This window comes from Patagioenas fasciata, chromosome 4 (genome assembly GCF_037038585.1).
Source record: "Patagioenas fasciata isolate bPatFas1 chromosome 4, bPatFas1.hap1, whole genome shotgun sequence".
In the NCBI taxonomy this organism is placed as follows: Eukaryota; Metazoa; Chordata; class Aves; order Columbiformes; family Columbidae; genus Patagioenas; species Patagioenas fasciata.
The window spans coordinates 12047200-12073584 of record NC_092523.1 but is presented as its reverse complement, the minus strand read 5'-3'; the positions used below and the strand labels follow the sequence as shown (position 1 = coordinate 12073584).

The window sequence follows — 26385 nt, the reverse complement described above, 5'->3', positions numbered from 1 at the left end:
ACTCACTTTTCTCCTTGTAACCAAAAGCAACTGTCAAAAGTGGAGACACTTAAAACCTTTTCAACATATTCCTAAATTACTTGTATGGTTTTCTACAGTAAAATAGTTTAGCAATATAAGGTCATGGCAATCAATGGCCCTCCAGACAGTGTCACTTGAAACAACAATTAGGTGGCAAAAAAGCCCTAGATCAGAAATGCTATTTTAGAAGAACAAAAATATCTGATGCTATCCCCCATTCTAGAATTAAGGCTGGGGACAAAAGGACATATTTTGAAATGTAAACTATGCTCTCAGCAAATTGAAATGCATATAATACAAAGAAAGTCAGCAAATAGTAATATGACTGTCCTGGTTTTGTTAAAAACAAGTTTCTCTTTTAGTGAATTTTCTTGTCAGCTAAAGCCTTCTTACTAACTGTGTTTTCCTGAAAGCTCGATAAATGTTTTGGTAGACATAGCATGGTATGCAAGGTCGCTGGACTGATAAGGATGGATGTACATCCCATGAGAGGGGCAACGAGTAGTGAACTGAAACTGACCAACTAAGTATTCCATCCCATTCACGTGATACTTCATATAAAAGTGGGAGATCATGAGGATCTCATCCCTTTTCCTTATGGCTGACATTAGGAGAGGACCTCGTGAGTCATCCCTGTGAACTGAGGCCTAGTGACAGACTGAATCCAGTTCCAGGTGGCCACAGACTCCAGTCCAGGACTTCGGGTGCCAGCCCTACATCTGCCAGAGCAGTTGCCAGGATTTTTCAGGATTGGTTTTGTATATTTTGTACTATTTTCTCTATTTTTATTAGTAGCATTATTAAAACATTTTTAATTTTTCTAACTCTCTTCTCTCTGTCCTTCTTTGCCTCCCAATTACCTGTCCTTAGTGGGAAGAGGGAGGAGCTAAAGGGGAAGACGGGTGGAGAGGGGGTTAACAATTCATCTGCCATGGTTTTATTGTCACCCCACAATCAAACCTTGACAATGACAAATTTCTAATAAGTAGCAGAGGTTCACTATCAAATTTCTGGATTATTTCCTTTGGAAAGGAATTTAAGATTCTAGAAAGAGTTTAACAGCAGCAGAATACTACCTGAGGAGTCCATGCAATCTTCAACACTAACGGCTGTGAACTTCCAGCCAAGGATATGATCGTAGTCTCGCAAAAAGTTTATGGTTCCAAAAGGGGATTCAAAAGGAGCTTTATCTGAAATACCAAAGAAAATAAAAATGATTTATGAGAAAAGAAATCAGACTCTTTGGAACTAGAAGGCTATTACAAAGCCATGCATACACTTGACAGGCCAGATGCAATTAGGCCTTAATGTTTATTTTATTAGGGTCTAGTCCAGCCAAATGAGGACTGGTGGACAAGTGCTGAGAAACCTGACATTGCTGCCTGTATGCCACATAAGATTAAACTCCTGTTGCTGAGTTTTGCAGTTCTGCAAGATGCTGATGAAACTCACTGCTAGAAAATGGAAACAAAATCATTTATCTAGAGAAATACAAAATGTGCTGATGGATATTTTACCAAGTTAGGCAATATGAACTCTTTTAAGTACAATGAGCAGAGGGTATTCAGACTTACAACGACTTTGGGAGTAGTTCCACTGAACGTAATTGCATTCTCAGAGAGTAAGATTCTACTTAACCTGATTAGGGCTGGCAAAACATCTAGCTAGCTTCTGCAAGACTTAGGAGAAAGAATATTTGTCACAGCAAATATTTGTGTATTGTTAAAGTATCATATGATGGAGTCTGTAGCACATTATTTATGCTCTACAAAATGATTAAATGACTGTCAAGTGTTTTCAGCATGAAATTACCTCCTAATTCCATTAGCTACACACTGTTGGGTCTAGCATAAGATTCCACAATAAAAACATACCTCTTATGCAATTCATCCAGCTCATTAAGTAGTTACTGGTTTGCTGAAGCAGGACATTGTTATCTCCCTCATATGTGCAGTTTGGATCATTGTCATTTCGGATTTCACCCAGGCGATTAACTTAATAAGAAAAAGTGCACAATTTAATATACTGCAATGTATTAATGGATGCTAAGAGAGATTAAATAATTATTCTGTGATAAAATGCAAGAGAGATGTCTGTTCCTGTATACCAATAGATGAGTTTGAAAGTTCACTCGTTAGCTTGTGAAAATGAATATACCGGAAAGACCTTAGAAAAGTGTGGCATTCATCTTACAAGGGGAATTTTAATCTATAAAGTCTGTATCTTTATTTTTGGAACTGAGACTGAATCACATGTACAGTCTTATTCTGTTCAAATGCTGGTGAAGACAGAGCACAGTTTTAGATCTTTTTGTGGTATCAGGTATAAAACGAACTTTAAAAACACAGATGTAAGGAAAAAACCCTTTTCAAACAGCTTGCTAAAATTCAGACATCATGATGCAACAACAGTCAAAGAATGCATCAACATAACCATTGTCTTTCTGATCAGGGTGTGCCACAGTCCGTAACTTACTGGCAAGGTAACCGTGTCCTCCACAAGCTTCTCGGCACTCCTGGGCCGCCTGCTGGGCCGTCCAAGACGACAGTGGTTTGCTGGCAGCAGACAAAGCATGAATCTCACGTCCCAAATCAGCCTTTGTGCAAAACAAGCTACAAGTGAGTAATGACTTTCACATAGAGCAAGTTTATGACTGGTTAAAGCCATAGCTTTGTGTAGTGCTTTAAAATGAACAAGAAAGTAACTTGCAATACATATATAATGTTTTCTGAGAACTGTGTAAATCCAGAGCATGGACACATGGGTACATTTAAGCTCAGACATGCCAGCTGGCATGGCGTTGCATTGCACAGCTCACTGCTTGCCAGTCTCTTCCTCCCAGAGATGGAGAAGCAGGTGATTGAAGGTGGCATGTCCAGAGAAACCTTCTGTCCCCTCTGGGACATAAGCCAACCCTCTCTCCTTAGTCACCAAGGGGGTATTTTTAATATTTAAACAATGCCCCACATGGTTTTCGCATGGTTTGGCAACCAATGACAGAACTCGAGGGAATGCCAGGGAGATGTGCCAGGGGAGGTTCAGGTTCGACATTAGGAAAATGTTCTTCACCCAGAGGGTGCTGGACACTGGAACAGGCTCCCCAGGGAGGTGTCACAGCCCCAAGCCTGACAGTGTTCAATAAGAGACTGGACAACACCCTCAGACACATGGTGTGAAATTTGGGTTGTCCTGTGCAGGGACAGGAGATGGATTCAATGATCCTTGTGGGTCCCTTCCAACTCAGGACATTCTATGATTCCATGAGATCTTCCAAGCATCAATTTTGCAAAGAGAAGGAAATAATAATCATAAGGATTACATTCTTAACATTGTTGGCGAGCAGATTTTTATCTATCACAATATTTTTTTTCTGTTAGCCACTGTTTTGCACTGGAAATGACCAAAGATAAAATATCAGATAAAAAAAAACCAGATTCTTCTGTGGTGTGTGCAAAGAGGAGAAATTAGAATACCCAGTCATTAATACACAGATCTTCCATAAGCTTTATTTTAGTTGTAAAAAGCTGAAGTGTTTAAGTGAGATCTGAGTAATACATAGCCAGTATGTAGGCCCCTAGTAATTAATATTGTCAAAACTTGAAAAAAAAAAGTATATGCTATAAAAATATACTGCAGCTATTTTGGTTGAGAATCAAACCTTTATAAAGAGGTAACTTTCAATGGCCTGACTCTGGATGAGAAGTTCAGCATTAAGACTCAAAAATCTTAACTTTCCTCTCAAAAAATGTTTATCCTAATGCATGAATATTACTTGCAAACTCAAGTCAGACTCACAAAGTCTGTGCAGGAATTAAGAATAGTAACATTTCAGAAAGTCTTTGATATATGAACCCTGCAGTATCATTTAAAACATTATAAGCTGAATTTGCATTATCATCATATATTTATGATAAACAATTCAGCAAGGGAACATGACCTTAAATCCCACAAACTTTATCCACTCCATCAAAACAAAATTTCTGAATGCAACTTCAATCATTACTTTGTATCTTCCATATTTCTGAGACATTAACCTGGCATTCTTGATTGTAACATGGCCTAAGACTTTTAAGTCAGTCTTTCATTTAACAATTTCCATTTTATTATAGTAAGAACTCAGATAAGGAGAAATGTGTTAATATCTCACCTGTCTCCGACTCCTTTGCTTTGTTAATAAGCCTGCATAAAATTCTACAAAGTTCTTAAACAGGGATTTGGAGAAATAATCTAAAGCATATGCAGCGGCCAGATAAGGAAGAAGACGCCATTGCTAGAATAAAAATTAAATAGATTTTATTGTAATCAACATGTATTTTTTATATTTATGTGCATGTAACTGTCCTACAATATTGAACCGATTAATTAGTTTTTACTTTGTTCAAATTGGAAAACTGTTTTATGGAGAAGAGAATTTAACAATAACCATCTATAAACATAAGTAAGTGCAACTATTCTATACATGAGCTACGGTTACTTTATTCTCTTTCATGCATTTTATGAATTTGTGATAAACATTCTGCTAAACAAACCCACTAAACAAAACCAAAAAAACCCAAACCAACCAAACAAAAACCCCAACCAATCAACCAACCAAACCAACCTGAAAAACCCAAACCACAATGCACTGGGAAGGAGCAAAAGAAGCATCTTTGCTGCTCCATGAAACTTGGAGCCCATGAAGGAAAAGAGAAACTGCTTGAGGAAGATTTTGTGGTGGAGCAAGAATGGAATGAGAAGGGAACTGAGCAAAAATGAGAGACTCGAAGAATGAACAGAAGCAGAACCTGGCTTATTTAGAGCAAGTGGAAAGAAGGCAGCTTTTGCCAGTTTGTAGAAACCCATGAAATCTTTCAAAATTGCAAGACCTGGAAAAAAACCACCATTTTTTGCCAAACTGGGCAGGTTTGTTTTTAGGACTTCTTATATATTAATCTTTCTCATTCAGTAGATCTGAATTTTCTGTATTTCTGAGTTACCCTACATACTCTTGCTCTCTTTTTTCAAAGCAAAAGCTGTTTCTCCAGAAAAAAACAGTGGTTATACTCCACTCAGAATTAGAGCTAGCTTGAGACCTCACCACAATGAATGTCATTGACTTCTATACTTTAAAAGAATAAAGGCTAAAAAAGAGAAAATTAGCACAGCAGCAAGAGGACTGGCATTCTTAAACAAATACTAGCTTCTACATCTGCAGTACGTTCACATGTGCATAGAAGACGGTCCTTCTATAAAAAGGTTACATTTTAGAAGACAAACGTTTCTACGTACTTCAAAGAAACATGAATATTTGGGGTTTTGCTATTCCAAGAACTTTTGTCAAAAGCCTGGTCGTGCCAGGAGAAGTCTAAGGAGGTCCTAAGTTGGAATGAACCCTCACAGCTGCATTAGAATGGCACTTCAGATGACATAGACAACTTTAGTGTCACTATTTTCATCTGCAGTAGCTCTGAATATGAGTTTGAATATATAAAAGTCTGTACATGTGAATTTCAAACTATTTACCTGTGTTTGGTATTCAAGAACAGGTACTTCTTCTTCATCAGTTGGTCCAAACTGACGGCGAGCTGCTGAGAAGCGTATGGCTATTGATATGGCAAGCTTTAAATTGGTCATGGAAATTGCTGTGATCAGAACTCTGCCAGTCGACAAGGATCCCAGAGATGCACTAAAACGCTCTTTAACATCCTGAATGAATAAAAGGCACAGACGGAATGGTGAAGCTAACATTTCATTTACCTCCCCCATAAAGGGACAACTCTGGTAGCACGATCAGAAGCCCACAGGACTGGCCAGATTTATTTCTTAACACATTCAGATAAGGCATCCTGGAAAGACTCGAAGTAGTTTCTCTAAATTACTTTACAATCAGTGGTGTAGCACAAAAAGCAAGAAGTTAGTAAGATCAGCAAGGTGAGTTGAGACATTTCCAAAAGGCAATTAAAAAGCCAGCATTCTGACTATCTCACATGAAATGGTCAACAGCCTTATGTAAATGAAAGTACTACTTGATTCTTACCTTGACTGAACTTGAGTACTTCCCATCAGCTGTGATATCTCCAGCTATATTGAGTATGTTTTCTTTAGGTATCCTGACATTGTGGAACATGGCAAATCTGTTTAAACAAATACACAAGCAATGCAAAATCTACCTTAACATAGTCTGAGGAGTCTACATTACAGTGAAAAGGTCACAACAAAGACACGATTGTACAATGATCTCAGGCATGTCAGTGAACTGACAACAGCAGCCATCAAGCCAGGTAGGTAATTTTAGGAGAGTATGCCTGGAAGAACAGAGGCTTTCAGACTCAGGACAGCAGAGGAACTTCAAGATGGAAAATTATTTGTTTTTACTCTTCAGTTTGTTTCTAAAAATTAAAGACGATGCTTAAAAAAATCAAAACAAGCACTTCATTGGCTCTAGCAGACTATTTCAGCAGCTTCATAAGTAAGGAAGTAAACTACTAATGGAAAGATGAACAACATATTCTGTTTGAAGGGGAGTGACAGATAAAGTTACTTATTAGAGACCTTACCCAGAGGCAGTTTGACAGACACTTTCACTGACAGCCTCGAAACCTGAACTGAACTCTCAGTCTGGATGAGTTTAGGTAAGTTACTGAGCTTGATACCTCAGCTATCGAAAATCTTGGGCAGATGAACAACTTCCTTCTCCTGCTTAGAACCTGACTGGGCCATTCTGACTCCTAGTAATTCCCTGCCACAAACAATTCTGCTGAACCACGTCCTTTACTGAAGTGTTGTTCAGTCCAGTCTGAAGATTGCTTTGGAATAGAGACACGACATATGTTTTGAGTCTAAAATATAGATCTGTAAGGATCATTCACATTATTGAAACACAAATGAGGACATCACTGAAACAGTGCCCTGAGAAGGAACTGAATGGAGAGTCTTCCTTTGTGTAAACTCAAACTAGGATTTCGGTCCCCTGGAATGTGGCATTTTAAAAAGGAACAGCAAGACAACCTTTTCTAAGCTCTGCACCCTGGCAAAAACAAAGGAGGAAGTTGTCAGAATAGGCAGAATGTCCTGAGTATTCATATTCTTCAGGAAGAAGAGTATGAACTGTGTCACCCAAACGGGCAATACAACTTGGCACAACAGCAGCAGCATCAGATCCACTCATGAATATCTCAGTATCTAATAGCACTTGAAAAGCTGTATTTGTAATCAAAGCAAATTCCCTTTTCCTGCCAATACAGGCTGATCTATTTAATAAGGCTCACGAGAGCCAGGTCTTTCACATTAATAAATTACATAAGGGCTGCATTGCTGCATGTGCTTTAAAATTACAAGTTGTTTCCAAGGAAACATATCTGCATACAGAATTTATTCAGCCTTAGAGATACACAATATTTTTGGACTTAACCACAGAGAAAAGCATGCTATCCTAACCAAGAACCAGCTGCTTATTGGCCTTAGCCATGCTAAAAAGTGGTTTATTAAGTGCCAGTTTCAGTGAGATAACACTACTCTGTAACAGAAGCAAATTCAGAATTTCCAAAAATATGATTTCCATTTTCGTTGATATTTTTTCACATCACTGAAAGTAAAAATAAATAAATTAAAAAAAAATCTAATTCAAAAAACATCTTTTGGTTAAATTCATGTTCTCTGCTCCTTATATCCCAAACAAAATCCATCACAACTGACACTGTGTAGCAATTCCAATATTTTTAAGCGATAGCATGCATTTTAGACAGAAATGGAGTTTTTAATTATTATTACCTACTCCTTTAATTACAGGAGAGCATGTGTGGCAAGGTTTAGGTCCCTAAGTTTAGCACTATATTTTCGTCATCACTGTACGCCCATAGAACTACAAGAAGGCGCTTCCTCCTCAGAGCTTGAAATCCAAGCATAAGGCAAGAAGCTACAAATGTGTTCAAACAAACGGTGAGGTAGATACTAACTACTGAAACGACACCTGCCAGTCACAGCATGTTGGCAGCTAAACCTTAGCATTTTCTATAACCCATTAGAGTGAAGGAGAATTTCAAGGAGGAATCCAAGTGACAAAAGCGAGGGAGCTTCATGGATGCTTATCAAGTACCCCTCACAGTAAGAAAAGATGCATGGAAGAAAGCAATGAAATATTATTTTAAAAAGAGATTGAATGGGTAATAAAATGGTATCAGACTAAAGGAAGAGTTGACCTGAGAGCTGATACAATCGTTGGGGCACAGATTAGGAAGAAATTTCAACAGGCACCAGCTCTTGGGCCTTCTCTTCACAAACATATATTTGGAGCATGTTTAGTTCTGTGTGTGATGAACAATAAGATTCACGGTAGTAACAGCAAGGAACAAGATGGCAAATTGCCTTTTTGTGTTTTACACTGTAGTCATTAGTACAATTCATTCAGCAAAGCTACGCAGTTGCAGATAATTATTTCTATTGGTATGTGCTTAAAAAGCAAATTCAAATCTACTAATATATAAATTTATATACTAATAATCTACTTCTGAGAATTCAAGCCTACTAATGCTGAACACGTGGCAGACGTGTGCCAAGCAAAACAGCTCTGGAAATTACCTAAACAGTTTTACCTGCTTTCACCTGTTGTGATACAATCCCAAACAGTAAATCTAGACAAGGCTTTTGTCGGAAAGGGTGAAAAATCTTGCAAAAAAGTTTTATCATCTGTCCAACATAAATATAATGTAGCTAATTCTGTATCACATAAAAGATTACATAGAATTATTTTGATTTAAAATCACATGTACACCCTTTTTAATAACTTTTGTCACAGCTAGTGAACCAGAATACTAAATTTCAAATCACTATATAGCAATCTATTTTCTTAACATCAAAATTATCCCAAATAACAATTTTTAAAATATTAGATTTTTTTCCTTTATAATTTCTGTTACAGATACAGTATTTCCTTATTTTCCTGTAAGTTGCTATGAAAGTAACTGCATGTAAGATGGAAAAAACTTTAAGAAGCAAAAGAGAGAGACAGAACTAGCAATTAAAAATCACACAGAAAATTCCCATGCATAAAGAAATAAGATATTTTGCCTACAAGCACCAGTGCTGAAAGTAAAAGCAGAACCTTACAGGACCTGGGAGATAGGTGACCTTGTGAGATCATTGCCAACTGCTGTTATGCTCCTTCTCCAAGAACTTTGCTATTTGAAATTGTTAAGACATACTGGCCAATTTGAACTTGATATCGGAACATATTAAAAATAAATAGTAAGATTTAATGAAGTCAATGATCACATTTCTAATGGTTATTAGCCTAGAAAGCACAGTGAATAGACATGGACTACATCTGTCAACGCACTTAGGGGAAAAATCTCCTTAAAGAACTGAACAAATATCTTGCAATAATGGAACTGTATACGCAGTCATGGGGATATCATGTACCAGCAAGTTTGGAAAATGGCTAAATTTCACATGGTGATGACAAATCCATGGGTTTGAAAGCCACCCTACTTAGGGCCTCTTCTGCATAGCAAATAGCGTGACTGAGATTGAGACTTCTCAGCAAGAAAGACAGATAGCTATCACTTTAAATACATATCATAGGTCTCTACAGCAATGTGCAAATTTGCATCACGTAGTTCAATGTTAAAAAAACTGAATCACATAGATTTCTACCTAGATTATCTGAACAGAGTGAAGCGCTACACCAACAGTAGCATTCTTTTTGTGTTATTTGGCCAGTAGTTTAGGGAACACTTCAAGCAAAGTTAATCTTACTGACTTTAAATCATGCAATAGTAATTCATCTGGTGTGCAGTAATGCTGATAAGAAAGGAGCAGCTGGAAAAGCTATGAGCTCCCTTTACTAAATTAATAAGCTGTTACCTATCATGCAAATAGCTCAAACATACTTTGGTGAATTCCAGACTCACTAAAACGTCTTTCCTGCCAGCTTTTGTTATTGACTACCTTAGAGACGGTGCAGTGACAGCTCCTTCAGTCCTTCCAGCCAGAAACAGAAAGCAAGTGAATGGTATGGGAGGGCTGTGAGTCAAGTGATCTCACGGCTGTTTATGGGATACAGTGAACCTTGGGAAGAATAACACTTCAAAGGTTTGGTGAAAAACTTGCAGAAGGAAAGAAAACAGCCACATATTCCAGACTGAAACTCACAAAAAGGTTAGAGTTGAGGAGACTTGCAGAGAAGCTGGGGAAAACTGTGAGGCGATGGTTTAGCTTTATTTCTACAGCCAAGGCTCTCATATAAGAATGCAGCTCTGTAACAGTAATGCTCAACAGCAATGATAAAACAACATAGCATTTTCTAGGCCTCCTAATCCTCTCTTAATTGACTTCATGAGACACTCACTTTAAAGTTCTTATAGTCTGAGTGCCATTCTTGCAAGGAGTTCTGGATGTGCAGACACATATAGCGTCTTACCCATATAGTGTCCTACCTTGACTGTGGAAACTACGCAGAGAGAGCAAAACAGGGAAATGTCAATGATTCCTCTGTAAAAATCACTGTTTTGATTTTAAATGTAAACATGCAAGATGTGTCTTGCAAAATATTTGGATTGACTGTGAAAGTCACACTGTTCAGAAGGACGGAAGGATCTATACTGCTGTATTCAGATAATGTAAGCAGAGGTACAGGCATTTTTAATATTTAGTTTTATTTTATAGCTGCTTCATTACTATTGCAATTATTTGTGACTCCGGTCAGAAGCTGCAAGACAATGAAAATACTAAACGAGCATAAGCTTGTTTATTTGAGAAGCAGGACTGATTTCTGCACTTGCTTTCCTATTCACATCCCTGTACTGTCCTTTTCCCTGCACTGCACCAGCCTGTTCTGTGGCCTTGCAGTGAACCAGACCTGACAAATGATCTGTTTGAAGACAGCCAAATGTTGGGCTTTTTTTCTGTCAGATTAGTTTTCAGGCAGTTCCAGTTCCCCAGCTGAGTCCCCTACACAGCTACACAAATGTTTGTCCCAGCACAAAGTAAAAAGTCAGCGTGGGAGTAGAAGCAAACAACAAAAGAAGCTGAGTATGGAAATTATCTTCACCAAAATACTGCTTCAGACTGTAAGATGAAGGTCCAAGAGACTATTTGGGCTTCAACCATGCATTAAAACCATGTATTACAGCTCCTATCTTCCCAGTAAATATAACCACAACCATCGCAAAATCTAAATAAGAGTTAAGAGGATAACTACTAGGAGACAAAAACCCTTTGAAAGACTGGACTTTAATTTGTTCTACTCTCAAACTAGCAGCAGAAGAATCTCAATGTATTATTGGCACTGGTACTGAAATAGTGACAAAGAAAAAAAAGAATTAACCAGTTAAAAGTCATCTGTAAAGGCCTGGAGTTTGTGTGACGTATGCCATCTTCATCAATATACAAGGAATTGCAGAGGGGGCTTTCAGAACCTCCAGTCTCTTTCCAGGAGAGATTCTTTTACACCATTTATTGATTATCTGCCCAATAAATCCCCTTTACCCATTTTGTCTTGGTTCCTTAATTTTGGTTTTGGGATCCAGAAAGTTGAATCTGGCCTCAGTGATTAGTAGAGAACATGCTGAACATCTTAGTGTATTGTATTTGTGGAGAGACTGATCACATTTTAATTGTACATAAAGTGTTGTTAAACAGATAATAAAAAACTTCAGTTCTCCAAAGTCCACCTTTCTAATTAGTTACAGCTAACAATTCTTCTTCCCCCAGAAAGATCCTTTTCTCCCCTACAAAGAACTCAGTTAAAATAAACAGCTTTCTGTCTGGCAGCAGTTTGCTGTACCTTTGATAGCTTCATATCACAGGTTTTGTCTGCTCAACACACTGTACTGTCAGCGGATACAGACGAATGAGCTCAGAGCATGTTTTACAAAGACAAGGCGTGTTAAGCACCACTTCAAAAACACAATTATGCCTCATTTTCAAACTCTTCTCCATGCAGATTCCATTAGGCATCATTTCTATTTCTGGAGCGTGGAAAGCAGCAATTTGCTGCCACTTAAAACTGGGCATGACATTGGTTCACTACCAATTCAGTGGCAATCATTTACTGATGTGTTCTGAAGTAATTGGTAATTTGGTAATGCTACATTGGCCAGGGCAGACAAAAAAAAAATGAAACAAAACACTAAAGGGAAGAAACAGGAATGCACATCAGCACTTATCCAAGCTCTTGGTCTATGTCCCTCCTCTTATGCCTGTGACACTTCTTAGTGAAAAGCCCTGGTCACAAATATCCAGAGTTCTTTCAGTAGTTGTTTTTTCTTCAGCTACTTGCATTTTGAGACCTCAGTGAACAGCACATTTCAAAGATTGCCAGAGCACTAGCAACAAGTGGACTTTTTTATATTATAAAAATATATGCTGAAGCACTTGCATCCCCTGGTGGCAGTCCTTTTTATTTTTTCGTAACAGAACACAAAGCCAGTCTAAAGTCTCCATGAGGAAAATTGGAATTCTATTTTTAATCATTTAGGCATTGATTACACAAATCATTTTAAATGACAGAAAGAAAGAAAAAGATTTTAAAATATTTTGAAATGATTTTGTCTTTTGTTTTTGTTGGGGTAGCTGAAGTTAAAGAGACTTGCAAAATCCATGTGATTTTTGGACATTCCAATTATGAAGTTATGAGAATTATTTGGAAAGACAAACTTGAAAGGGACAGATTAGTCAATTGGATTTACACTGCAATAATTCCCACATTACTTCTGAAATTCTTTCTCTTTCTAAAAACATTACATATTGCATTAGCAGGAAACCAGACTTCAGCCAAATTACCCAAGAGATCAATTGTTTTCCAAAGCCAGAAGGGACAACTACAATCACCTACTCTCTTCTCTTACCTAGCAAAAATCACTGGCATTTTCCAAGGAAGCTCTGAAATTTCTTCCCCATGTCCTGCATAACTGCTTAACTCTCTGTACCCATATTGAAAATCAGTTGCATAAACTTCTTGAAGGGCAGGAACAAAATCTGACACCTCTGCCAAAGACGTTGGACTATGATCTGCACTCTGACCGTTTATCCTGCGTGTAATTAAATGGAAATCTATCTTTTACTAAGTGTCTATGGTAGTTGAATCAGACTTCACATATACATTCAAAAAACTGGCAAAGCATGCAATAGAGACTAACACTTGTAGTCACAGCATAATGGAATGTTTTCTTATCACCATATACAACAGGCTTCTATACCGCAAGCTGTGGTTTCTCTGGGATAACTAGGAAATAAGATTAGTAAACTGCTTAGAAGAACACCTTGACAAGGCAGCGTCTAGTGAAATATCTCCCTGTGAATCTCTGCATTTTGCAGATCACGCAACCAACAGCTCATTTTCAAGAGTGGCACACCCTGTTGTCTCTGCAAAGAATTGCAGAAGTACGGAACCACCACCTCCCCAGTCCCCATCCAGGGCTTCATGTACCTCTGAGAAGCAATGTGTACAAGTCCTGACATTTTTGTTGGCTCAGTGAGATCAGGAAGGTTGCGAAGTGAAAACTCGTTCTCCAGTTCTTGTGAACAATGCTGGCATCTAACCTCAGACCTCTCCAAAGAACACAGACAAGGCAGATCAGGAACACAGGCTCCTAGAGTTTTCAGCTGAATGAAGAGTATTGGTAACCTTGGGCTCTCTCATCCCCCTACCCTCATCTGCAGGTGCTGATTTAAATTTAAGCTTTCTAGTCCAGACACTGTCTTAATCCATACTTAAGAGATCTAGATCCATGACTGGGGCTCTTCAGGCACTGCTGTTAGCAGAAAATATATTATTTTTTTAAAGCAGCATACACAAAGTAAATAGAACAATTAGAATGCCCTTTAAATGCTTTAAATGACGTGATGTCATAACTAAGATAAGGAACTCCATCTGACATTAAGATAGCAAGTAACTGGCATCTCTTATTTACAGTGTATTAAATATATTATCATTTCAGATTACTCAGTTATATCAATATTTAAAAAATGCTCTATTTTTTTTCCCAGTAGATCAAAGGATAAATTATGTGAATTTTGATGTTATGTCAAGCACACTCTTTTCCTTCCTCCTGTTGCGCATAAAACTATGCTGCAAATTAAGAACTAACAACAGAATTTGAACATTTCTACAGAAATATGCAGCTGAATTACATTTGGATTACGGAGGTCCATGTTGCTGTGCCATCTGGTGGCTACTAGTTTGTAATGCAGATGCAGGCAAAAATTCCCACAAGAACTCAAACCCGCTACTTTTCCAGGCCTTTTATCACATTTTTTTCCTCTATAAAATTTAATTTTCTATTTTTTTTTTAATTTTTGTCTATGTCTTCATATAACAGAGCATAAATGAGCCACAGAAACACAAAAGTCAGTGCTATTTTTGCCACTACAGGCTAATTGGGGTTATCAGGAGGGTGGTAAAAACAAACTGCAGACCTACGACCTTCAGGAAAGCCAGCCAAGGCCCTTACATTTGAAAACACGATACATTAGGATGTCTATACTTTGTTTACTGAAATGGCATGTTAAGAAGGACGATGAATACATGTGTAACAAACTCAATCAACAGAAAGAGGTAAATTTGAGGCATAGACACACCCCCACTTACTGCATGTAACTAATACATGGGGTTAAATACTAATTTTTATGTAATGGCTGTTTTAAGGCAGAAATCTATCTCAATTTTCTCACTGTCTCTCTTCCCCATCAGATGCTTTTGGTTAGTAAAGCAGAGACACAGTTTCATAGAATCACAGAATACCAGGTTGGAAATAAGGCCATTGAAGTCCATGACTCAGAAATGGAGTCCAAGTACTTTTTTTATTTCAACTGTACACAGAGAATACAGGAATAAAATAGCCAAGTTTCTCCTTCTCTTCTGCAGTGAACAGAATTAGTCCAGAAATCCCATGGTTTAAACCCGATACCTAGTTTCTCTACTGCGTCACATTAATCTTACATCTTTACTAACAATAAACCTTATCTGTGGACCTTCAATAGCCTTCCTGTGGGCTGGAAATCGACAGACAAAATAATTAAGGGCTTACAACCAGATGGGTAGAGAGGCTGATTAAGTTCTTTACTCAGAACTTAACGGATTTAGGGTTTTTTTTCATTATTATTGTTGCAGAGTCTATGACTGCAAGAATGCTTGGGGATATTCCCAGAGTGCCAGTGGCACTTCATATTCTAAAAAGTGAGAGAAGTAGAAAGACCATGGTTATTCAGATTGAAAAATATTGAATTTCAGTATTTTCTATCTGGCTTATTTTTGGAAATACCTGCAACTTAAAACCACTCGCGAATACCTCAGAACTAAAGACAGAACTGACACAGGAGGATACCCGCACCACTACGCTGTGATATAACCTAGAATGTTTCCTCCTTCAAATGGATTGACTTACCCATTATCCAACCCATTCTGCCCAAGTTTCTTCCCTATGTCACCTACCATCACACCCGGCATAGGTAGGAGAGTTTTTGTATCTCGAATCTGCATAGAAGTGGAACAAACCATTATTTCAGTTATGGCACAATTAAAGTTATCAACTGAACTTTTCAAACAGTGAAAATATTTCCAACTTCTATTCTGTTATTAACGTCAAAGAAAGGTCTCTGTTTTTTCCAAGCACATAATCCTGGATGTAACTTGTACTTACATATCCTCTCATTCAGGACATAGATCCTTCAGCAATACGACACTAATTACATCACTGTATTAAATATGCCTTAACACTGATGACTGCTCTCAGCAGACTAGCAGGTGCACACATGCATAGTAAGAATCAATAGGTCTTTTATATAGCAATCAGCTTTGAGATATTCCCCAATTTTATAATAAATTCTACTCAGTCCGCAACTAGTTCATTTTACTATGTACACCTTAAATACTGCCATATTTTCTGATGTCTTTAATCTTTTAAACTAATCTCTGCAGTAGAAACCTGCAGTTTTCAAGCAGATCAGCCTGCAGCATTGGCAGACATAAATCATCTTAAGCCTCATCCAAGACTTTCAGGATTTCATACAGCATAGGTTAGTTCTAACTATACAGTTAGCATGACAATCTGGAGGCTTTTCAGATCTTTTGTACTTTTCAGAATTTTCTGCAGAAACCTGACAGTATAAAACTGGCTTTACGACCATCAAAAAATCAGTGAATATTTGAAAATGGTACTCTTGCTACAATTGCAACAAATGTTGAAGGCATTAATTAAAGAATATACCGGTGAGATATAAATAACAGTATAACAGAAAGTCTTTAATTTGAACCCACTCCCTCCAAAATAAAAAAACGAGACAACACTAGCAATATTTCTACCCTACCTGTACAATAAAACTATGTAATCCTTGGCACTGTCCATCAGGAGTATAGAGCTGGGCGTACACAACTGCATGGGTAGCATGTTTCCCCATATTACCAACCCAGAACTTCGCAGCTTCAAAGTCAGGAGTATTGATGATAAATTCCTGTAGCCAGCAAAGAAAGGAGCAAACTATGTAAGTCATAAAAATCAAAATACGGCTGGTTTTTTTTCATGACCATGGTAATGTTTTGAAAACATTCATTAACTACCAGGGTTTCATTCTGTACTGTACTCCAACAGTGGAGATTGTTCTTACTGTGTTCAACTTTGGAGAGAATACATGCAGCTAGGAAAAAAATTAGAGCTGAGAAAGTCCATTAGTTCATTGTAAAGCCTGAAATTCAGCCTTTCTATTGCTTATTCAAACATTAAAAAAAAAAAAAAATGGGTAAAGCTAAGTGATGGACTCAAAAGCACTCAAAAGCACTTCCTAAATCTTAGGTTAAGCTGAGCTGTGAGTCCAGTCCATGTGAGGGACTGTGAGGGCGATTTCAGCAGTGAGGACTGAAATCTGCGCAGGGATCACATCCTTCCTTCTCAGTTTTGGATGGGAAGGCAGCCTGGCTGGCAGGGTGAAAGGCGGCACGCTTCACATTCTGGAGAACTGGGGGGCCACGAGTGGTGGGAATTCTGAGGAATACATGTATCTTGAAATTTAGACATAGATTCAGCATTTAGATTTTTGCATTACAAATAGTGTGCTTTCTGGATGTAAAAGAAGTCTGAACTCAGAGCATCACAATCTCAACAAAGATTTATTAATTTCAGTCACTCCTACTGCAATGCATTCATCATCAACCTAGAACTCAATTTCTTTAAACAGAACTTTTCATTATGCCATTCTCACAAGTTTGGGTTTTGTGTTTGGTTGTTGTTTGGGTTTTTGGTTTGGGGTTTTTTTTTTTTGGTGTGTGTGTGTGTTTTGTTGGTTTATTTTGCTTTGTTTATTTTTGTTGTTTGTTTGTTTGTTTTTTTTCTTGTTTGTTTGGGATTTTTTTGTTCATTTATGTTTTTTTCTCTTTCTGGACAGCGTTATGAATGTCCAATGTTGCATAAATGATCTCTGAATTGCTTTTATATGAAAAAATGCAGACTGCAAAGCTGTCCTGCTGAAGAATATAAAATCTTACGTTTCGAATCTCTGTTTCTCATTTCTCATTCTTTTGAAGCCACATGGTGATGTGACATTGTTTGTTGACAGTAATAGAACACAGTTCTGTGTATTACAGCGCAATAAAATGCCACAGTCTTTGGGGGACATGATGAGCCCACCTTTCTGGGACATTACACACATTTTAAATTCAACTTGGCATAAATCAAGCATGTAGATGACAAAGAAAGAAAGAAAGTTATATCAGTCTCCCCTCTGAACTTCTAATTTCTTCCCTCTTAACATAAAACTATGATGAGTTCTACTCATTTACTGAAAATTTTTTAGGACATTGAATTTATTTGTGCAGTAGTGTTGATTTCAGAAAACGAAGTATGAATAGCAAGCACTTTCCTAATGGAAAAAACAGTTCATTGTTTTCTTCTTTGGATCTCTCTGACAGTCTTGGTATCTTGCTTTTTGTACTTCTTTTTCTCATCCTCAGAAAATAATCTATTAGACAATTGCCTAAAAGACAATTTAATCTGCACATCCAGCTATTCCTTAAGAGACACAACAAAGGAGAAGAATGCTATCCTTATTTTCTACCACAACCAGAAGCTAAAATACCTACTTGTACAAGAAAACAGAAATTGCTGGGTTTGTTACATTTGGGATTGAACTTGATTCTTGCTAATCAAAGAAATCCACAAATCATTCTGTTCTGTTAGTAAATAACACAGTTCAACAATGTCAAACATTATTCCTGTGCATTAAAGACTAACCTGGGTGCTTCGATCAAATGTGGCAGTAGTTCGTATGCCTTTGGTATTAGTTCCATGGCTGAGTTCAGTCAGAGCAAAACATCCGAAAATCTAAATAAGGAAACATAAGGCACAATTCAAGACTACTTTGTAACAGAAATTAAAACTGTAAGATTTTCAAATGATTGCAAGTTCAGCTGGTGGAAAGTAACTCACAATCGCAAGAAACCAATCAGATGTAACCCTAAGGCTAGGACATCATGCCTGCTGTAGGGTAACAGGTATTTTTTTCCTTTGCTGATGGTCAACTCATTCAGGCAGGTATGGATTATTAATTCCACTGACAAGTATTCTGCTGTCTGCATTGAAAGAACTGTTGCGTAGCGAAAATTGGCAAGTCTGCTTGTGTTACAAGCAGTTCCACGAACTCCCAAAGTCAGGGGAAAACCAGAATGAGGCTGTTTATTTTTATAATTGCAAATAGCCTACATTACTGAAGGAGATACATTTATATCAGATCAATATATGGATACACTTGGTTCTCAGCAGCATTTGGGAACATCAGCTCACACTAATATTTACATACTGCAACCCCTTCCCCTAGACTGGTTTGGCCTGTAGCACATACTCTCTAGTAACAAGCCTTTGAAAAGCAAGTGAGAAAACCAAACCAAATCAGAAAACCTGAAACCTCAGGCAAAATTTTTCTGACAAATATATATCCTCAGGTTTTTGCTTAGACTGAGAGTCATTTAAAGAATTCATCCCGATCTTCAACATGGGGTATCCAATCAGAACTGTGTAGCAGTATATTGCTATCTACAAGCAGACAGATAAACACACAACTTCAGAAAACTAAATAAGCAAGGAAGGTGAATGGTTAGGAAAACAAGCAAACAAATAAAACAGATAAGAAGTGGTAAAGAACAACAAAAGTAGCATGAAGCTCAGTCTGAGTGCACTCAGCATATATATCTTGCAAAATTGAAGAGGGTCAGGCCAGACAGTGAATGCTGCCCACATGGCCAAACGGCACTGGCAGGAGGAACTGTTTAGGATTGGCTCTTTCTATATCAGAGAGGCCGCACTTATTCCGCAGGGCAGTCTAAAAGAGAGCCAGGAAGCAGCACAGTGGCTACCAGTGATTGTCAGGGCTCAGTGCTTCAACCCGCTCCTTGGTCTTTTGCTATTTAGAAGTACCCGGTTAGGCAAAGAGAACAGAAATAACACAAGGGTGCAGGTACTGCCATGGTTCTGACAGTGACAAATTCTCACAAGTTATCAAAAAAAGTTACCTCCATGCTGTAAACCTGTTTCAAAAAGCCTGCAAATCTCTCAGAAGCACTCAAAATTGCACCTGCAAATACCTGTAAAAACAGAGAATTATGAATGAAATCAGTGACCCCATGATGGAAAGCACAAATTGCACACCGTTTGTCCGTTAAAAAGGCCAAGGAAAGTAGGCTGCACACTAAACTACGACTTGGTCTATAGCTGGAGGAGGTAAATCGGGATTTTATCTCATCAAGGCCTCTCTACGGAGGACTGAAATTTTCACAGCTCTAACCTGTTGAATCCTTAACTGCAAACTCTTAAAAAACCTTATTAAGCTCAGTTTCTACTTGTTCTTACTGATGTCCCCTTGAACAAAGCAAAACTTTAAAACTGTTCTAGTTTGTTTTATTTCAAAGGGATTGAGAACTGAATATAGCTGCTTCAAGATCAGGCTACCTTCAAGCTACCTTCAGTTTTTCCAGATGGATATTCACATAACAAAACTACAATTTCCAGACTCTCTCCAGCCACGTGAATAGTAATAATTAATTAATTCTACTAATATTATTTGATTAGTTATGTCAAGTATTCTTTCTCAGAGACTCATCTAAGGAGGAATTGATGAACAGAATCCTGGCCACTGGTGTCAGTGAGAAACCTTCACTGGTTTCTGTTCCTTCTGGATTCTGCCCTGAATCAACACACTGATGGTGAGGCAAGGAAGTTTCTGATACCTGTTATCTGTAACAAAGACACGGTCACCACACTGGGCCAAACAAACAAGTTCTTTGGCTCCTAATGCCATAGAGAGGAGGAGCTGTAGGCATCAAAATAACTTTCTGTAGCTCTGTCTATACCACCCCACCTTTACTTTCCAGGAGGGATTCCAGTGGAGACAGGGCTTAAGGACAAAAATCTGCTAAATTCATCCCACAGCTCTCTGATTCTTCTAAGCAGTTAAAATGAACTTCATTTTTGAAAACAAAGGACTGGGGAAAGCTTTAATAAAATAGGTGGCAAGACAAATACAGTATTACGAGAGACTTAAATTCAAATACACACCACTATACATCTTGAACTGTACTTACACCACAGTGTAAGAAATACTGGAGACACGGAGACCAATCATACATTCCTACACAGATGATCATATGAAGTATCTTTAAAGGGTTCTCGATGATCTCTTGCTGATTAAGAAAATCATACTCAAAGAGCCTTTTACAGCGCAGAAACGTCAGCTCCTGATATTTCTCACGGCACAAATCTTCTCCAGGATGACGTGCAAAGACAGAATCACTTTCCAGAGCAGAGAAGATTCTGTTCTTCAGGGGGAAAAAGCTGACATGAGAATGTTAATCTAAAAGCATTAACAAAACCAGTTAATGTTTTTCTAGGATAACATTATGCTTCAAACTACATTTGTTTGATAGGAAGATGTAAATTTATAAAGCCAAAACTCCCATGAAAAAATATATTTAAACAATCTGTCATTATAGATACAGTTCATGCAGCTGTATTTTATGAAAGCTCCTCTGTCATAAGGTAATATAAGTGGGATGGATTCATTCTCAGTGTTAAGAGAACAGTATGGTAAAACTAACTTGCTTTTTAAAGCAGGTTTATTATTTCACTCTATGAAGCTGCTGGCAGGATCTGAAGGGCAACAGCCCTCAATCTGAGAATAAAGGGAGAACCCCAGGGGTTACATTCAGTCAGAAATATCCCATAATGCTAAAGCCAGTCAGATCCAGAACAAGGCATTTTTTATTTCTTTGATCCATCTTCTAAGATTTTAACAATTATGGTGAATGTTCAAGATTAGCTTAAATCCATGCAAATCTATACCACCTTCGGAAAAGTCAGTTCTGTCTCCTCCTGTACCTCCAAGTCATGCATTCCCACACCATCTCTTGTGCTGCAATTAATCTCTTTTTTCTGGTAGGGTTAGCTTTCAGTGACATAGGCATGCTAATGTGTCCAGCTGCAGTGCCACATAAGCATTAATGCAGGCACAGAAGATTGTAGGAAATTATGTCACTCAAAGGAAGACAGAAATACTACGTTTGACAGTGGCATGAACTTAGGTCAGCTTAAGTGCATTGTAAAACCATGGGATACATGATTTAATGCAAACAGTACAGTAAAACAATATAGTAAAATATAGTTCTTTCTCAGCTTGAAGCAAACACTGAAGTTCTGTAATATAGCACCTGCTGGTCTTCCCTGTACTGATGTTGTAATGAAATGAGCCTTATGCGATGAAAAAGTAGGTTGCTTAAAAGTTCAGTTCTGTTCTCAAAATTGGACGTGTAAAAGCATTTTTTCATGCTCCACATCTACAGAGTATTATAGTAGGGGAAACACCACAAAACCAATTGTCAAAAGCATTGTATGTGATGAAATACTTTGCAAGTATGACCCAAAATCATGCTAAATCAGAAAGAACCTACATTAGTTATGGTCAAACCACTAGTTAATGGAAAAGACCACATCAATTGATAACCTGTGGAACAGGTTATGGTTGTGTCATTACAGGCCAAGGATTGAAGTGGATTCCCACGAAATGGGTCAAGCCATGGCTGAATAAAGACAACAAAGATTCAATGGATGCAGATGGACAGGAGGGAGATAAGTTGTGAGGGCTGTTTCAGATGTAAACCATGGATCCTAATTCAGTGTTATAGATGCTCACAGACCTGGAAGATAAATTGAAGTCAATCCATAAGGAAATTCAACAACTTATGAACTACACCCAGAAGATTAAAGAAGATATAGGGCTTTTCGGCTTGGAGGGGTTAACAAACTGGCTAGGGTTAGAAGGGTGGTTTAAGAGCTTTTTACAAAGTGTGTTGCTTATCTTAGTTATAGTAGCTATAGGGTTATTGTGTCTAAGCCGTGCTCTCTCTTGCTTTAAAAGAATGTTTGAATGAATAGCGAATCAGGCTCTACTCGTACAAAAAGAAAAAGGAAGAATTGTTGCAGAATGGCTTAAAAATAAGGGACAGTTGTACGAGCAGAGCCTGTTCTGAAGGTCTCAGCGTAAGTAGCAAGACTAGGCTGCAGTGGGAACTGCTGACTGTTTCAGTAAAATCAGCAAGGTCACCGAGACCTTGGCAGAGTTTCACAAACAGCTTTCAAGAGCACAAGAATGTAGAATAAGCATAGCTAGCAGCATGCAAATGTGACTGTTAGAGCTTAAGCCAATTAGTAGGTGACAGGTATGCATAATTATCGTGAACTGTATAAGTATATGCTGTTCGGGCTAATAAATCGAACTATGCTTTATTACTCATATTGAGTCGACCTGTGTGTTCCTCCGCCGCTCAAATATTATTAAATTAAATATTCTCCCTTTGAAAATTACAGTTGCTTCTACTGGTATCTCCAAAATTAAAACATTTACAATTCTTGCAAAGTTTACCTTAAGCTGGATGATATCTTCACCATCTAGTAACACTGCCATCTCCTTCCAGTTAAAGGAAGCTTTCTTACGATATTTGCAAAGTGGTCCTCTAGGGAAATCTGGTAGCAAAGTATCCCATGAATTTCGGTTGCCAGTGACTTCTTTCAGCTTCAGTGTGGATGACATTGTTAGCTGAACTGCATCAAACAAGAAAAGATACATCACAAACAGAAGCACCACAGATGTCTAATTTTTAATAATAATAAAAAAACCCAATTGGGTCATTAATTGCATCCATAGACTTGTTCAAATGTATAAATGGAGCACTGCAGAACCAACTAAAGCTTGCCCTTCCGATTTTCTTATTCAATTGGTTTGGTACAAGCTGAGAGAAAAAAATTCCTTTGATCAAATGTAAATGAATTACATAGTCTTTGTTATCAAAATATGAGTTAAACCTTTTAAAATAAGCAAAATATGAATGAGGGACAACATTGGTTAATATTGCATAATAAGAAAGAGGGGACAAGATAAAAGATCCAGGGAAAAAATAACATCTTAAATAACATAATGTGAATAATTGTAACCTCACTTCTAACTTAAATGCAAAAGAATAAAATATAAAAGAACCCAAACATGCACACAAAACCCTGTTCAAATGCAGCACAGACCTGAATTGTTTCCACATTACTAGTTAACTTTTAAACGACTTTTAACTAAATGGCATGTTGGTTATATATTAATGTTTGCTATTATATAACTGAAGTGATGAGCTGCTGTTTGTGCATAAACCTGAGACAGAAGACATCAGGGAAATGGTAGGAGTTCTGCCCTTACCTTCCACTGATTGAACATATGAAAGAGTAAGTGGGTAACAGAACCTTTATTGCATGTACCGCAATTGCAAGGAACAAACTTCTGTAAAATTCTACATATATGCATGTCCTTTGTCTGAGTTAATCTTGTCCAGAACTGGGCTAGCTCCCATGGATCCCCTTGGCTATGAGAGCTCTGTGCTACCGGGGTATATCTGCCCATGCCATAAGGAATATGGTGCAGAAATAAACAGGTGGCTTTAGAGGGGGGAAACATAAACACCTCCGGCCCTGCATACTATTCCATTGCTTTGACATGGTGAACATTCAAAATTGTGAAACTAAAACAATTATCAACACGCTGTCCATCATTAACTTCATTGATTTGAATAGAACAGATGAATGGGACAAGCAGGAGGCTCTGTCTGCAATGGACCTGCAAAGGTAAAGACTAAACCTGCATAAATGAAGTGAAACAAAACTATCATAGTAATGACTTCTACAAAACACATAAAAACTATAGGGCATTTCTCCTACATGGAAGATACAGTTTTGGAAAACTGTAAGCGCATAGGTATGCACTTCTTTTAATTGTCTTATTGCCATACTCAAGAACAAACAAAGTATGCAAAGTATGAACTTTGCAACCACACTTCATTTTTCCCCTCTTTCCTCCCTAAGTTTACACTTTAATTTCTGTTATTTGGGGGTTTATAATGTTTTTACTCTGTCTTCCCACTAAGCATTTTTTTCTGAATACACTTATTTATTCTGTGCTGAGTTGGCCTCAGACTCTTGTGATCAAGAGCAGTGAGGCCCCACAGTCTGCTGGCATTTTGTTGTTTGTATATACGGCTGATCCGAGCGCATCGCAGAACGTCACAGAACCAGCAGGATTTCATTACCAGTACAACCGCACTGGTTTTGGAGAGAAGGGGAATCTCGCTTTGTGGTAAAACCTGGCCCAGAAGGTAAAGGTTTCTAGCTCTACTGCTTCCAGCAGCAGATGTCGGGGTGCCCTCTGCTGCTACCGCCTCGAATCACACCCAGCAATTCCTGCTGCTTCCTGCAGGTGGCAGAGATCTGTGTTATACTTGTAAGATGCAAAAATGATGGGGCAGAGGAACACAAGTTGGCCACAGTATAACTAGGAGACTGGCTGGAAGACACAATTCTCAGAGATGCTGGGAGGACATGCAGGCCCAGGGCTGGCCAACGGCTCAGGATGGACTATGAACATCATAAAGCACAGAATCTGCTTGTTTGGCACTCTGCTTTTGCTTGTACCCCCCATCATCTTGACATATATCCTTGCTATGTTTCTTTCAACCTAATCCTCTTATGGAGGTCACTTTCTAGCTCTCTATGGTGTGGACACAATAGAAGAGAACCTCAGGATAGTATTTCTGCATGCGACTTCCAAATGGGTTCCAGGAGGGTGCAGTCCCAGTACTCTGCAACGGTACAGAGGTGGAAAAAAAAGGGCATTGGGAAGGACCGTTTCAAACTGCAGCCAAATAAACAAATGTTACTCTTCTAACTAGGAAACAGGTAAATCAGGCAGAAGTTCAAGGCTTCTGTCTCAGAACAGAGAAAAATTTGCATCAAAATACTGCCGTTATTGCATCTAACTATTTACATTGCCAATCAACAAAATTGCTCAAATGGGAAAACCTAAGCATTCATAAAAAAAGATCCTTTATTAAAAAAAAAAAAAAATGAAAATCACAGTTTCTCTCTCTGCCTTCATACAATGTTTTAATATAATTGTGTTCCAAGCAAACACTTTCAAAACTAATCAGGAAAACAAAACAGCCAATTACAGAGGGAAAGTAACAAAGGATGGCCCTAAAGAATAATCACAGTGTTAATTTCAGTATTAATTTCAGCCTGGTTCCGACACTTTGAAATTTGTGTGTGGATGTGGCAGTAAAAAACAACACATTATTTTTCAACTTGCTGAGAACTGCTGCAGTTTCACTGAGAAATACTGAGTTGAAAACTTTTTTATGTGGAAGATACTCTTGCTAGTAACTCAAATTCACAAGTGGGCAACTACGGTATCCAAAGCACACAGGCACTTTTGTTTGCAGTGTATTATCGTGAATTATCTTGCACAATGATGATATAGCTCAGGCACATGGTCACTGTCAAGAATAACGATATTACAACCTTATTCTGTCAGAAACACCATTACGTGAAAATGCGGAGCAACTAGGAAAATAAAATAAAAAGCTTGCCACGGCAGTTGCCCAGAGAGAGGCACCGGAGAGGTTACCGGCAGGGAAGGAAACTTCTTATTTCGAAGTGCTTTGCGGTTTTATTGTACAACCGCTTTTTGAACTGTACCGATTCTGGGCGGGGCCTCGTTAGTGCTGGCAGGAGGAAAAACAAACAACTACGTAATATATTGGGTTTTACTACAAAAATATACCCTGATTTATTTCGGAGTCAGGCAGCCAGGTAGCGCTCCCAGTTTTGAGCTCGCTTTCAGAAGGCGTCTCTACGCTGAGGCACCGTAGCCACTGCCCCGACGATACCGACTTTCCGCAAATAAAAGCTAAAAATTCTCCAGCCTCCGCCTGCCTCAGCAGCCGGTTTCCGGGGTTGCTGAGCTGCGGCTCGACACCGCAGCAGCGTCTCACCGCGCCCCGCACGGCGCCAGCTCCGGCTCCCCGGAGAGCACAGACCG

The 26385-nt window shown here is 38.3% G+C and overlaps 1 protein-coding gene across 4 annotated transcripts in view; it reads right to left on the bottom strand.

Moving 5' to 3' along the window:
- Window positions 1-26385, bottom strand: part of ACOX3 (acyl-CoA oxidase 3, pristanoyl) — a 36953-nt gene that overhangs the window by 10242 nt on the left and 326 nt on the right. The window contains exons 1-13 of one of the 4 annotated variants that reach the window (XM_065836762.2): window positions 26128-26369; window positions 22897-23075; window positions 20564-20797; window positions 19496-19567; window positions 18222-18311; window positions 16306-16449; window positions 15384-15472; window positions 6038-6134; window positions 5524-5706; window positions 4169-4291; window positions 2497-2617; window positions 1896-2015; window positions 1098-1211 (exon numbers count right to left, since the gene is read on the bottom strand). In XM_065836762.2, the coding sequence (XP_065692834.1) occupies window positions 1098-1211; window positions 1896-2015; window positions 2497-2617; window positions 4169-4291; window positions 5524-5706; window positions 6038-6134; window positions 15384-15472; window positions 16306-16449; window positions 18222-18311; window positions 19496-19567; window positions 20564-20797; window positions 22897-23064 (1555 nt within the window). In that variant the 5' untranslated portion in view covers window positions 23065-23075; window positions 26128-26369. Of the gene's footprint in view, window positions 1-1097; window positions 1212-1895; window positions 2016-2496; window positions 2618-4168; window positions 4292-5523; window positions 5707-6037; window positions 6135-15383; window positions 15473-16305; window positions 16450-18221; window positions 18312-19495; window positions 19568-20563; window positions 20814-22896; window positions 23076-26127; window positions 26370-26385 lie in introns of those variants that run through there. The other 3 variants (XM_065836764.2, XM_071808534.1, XM_065836763.2) reach the window with 3 other exon arrangements.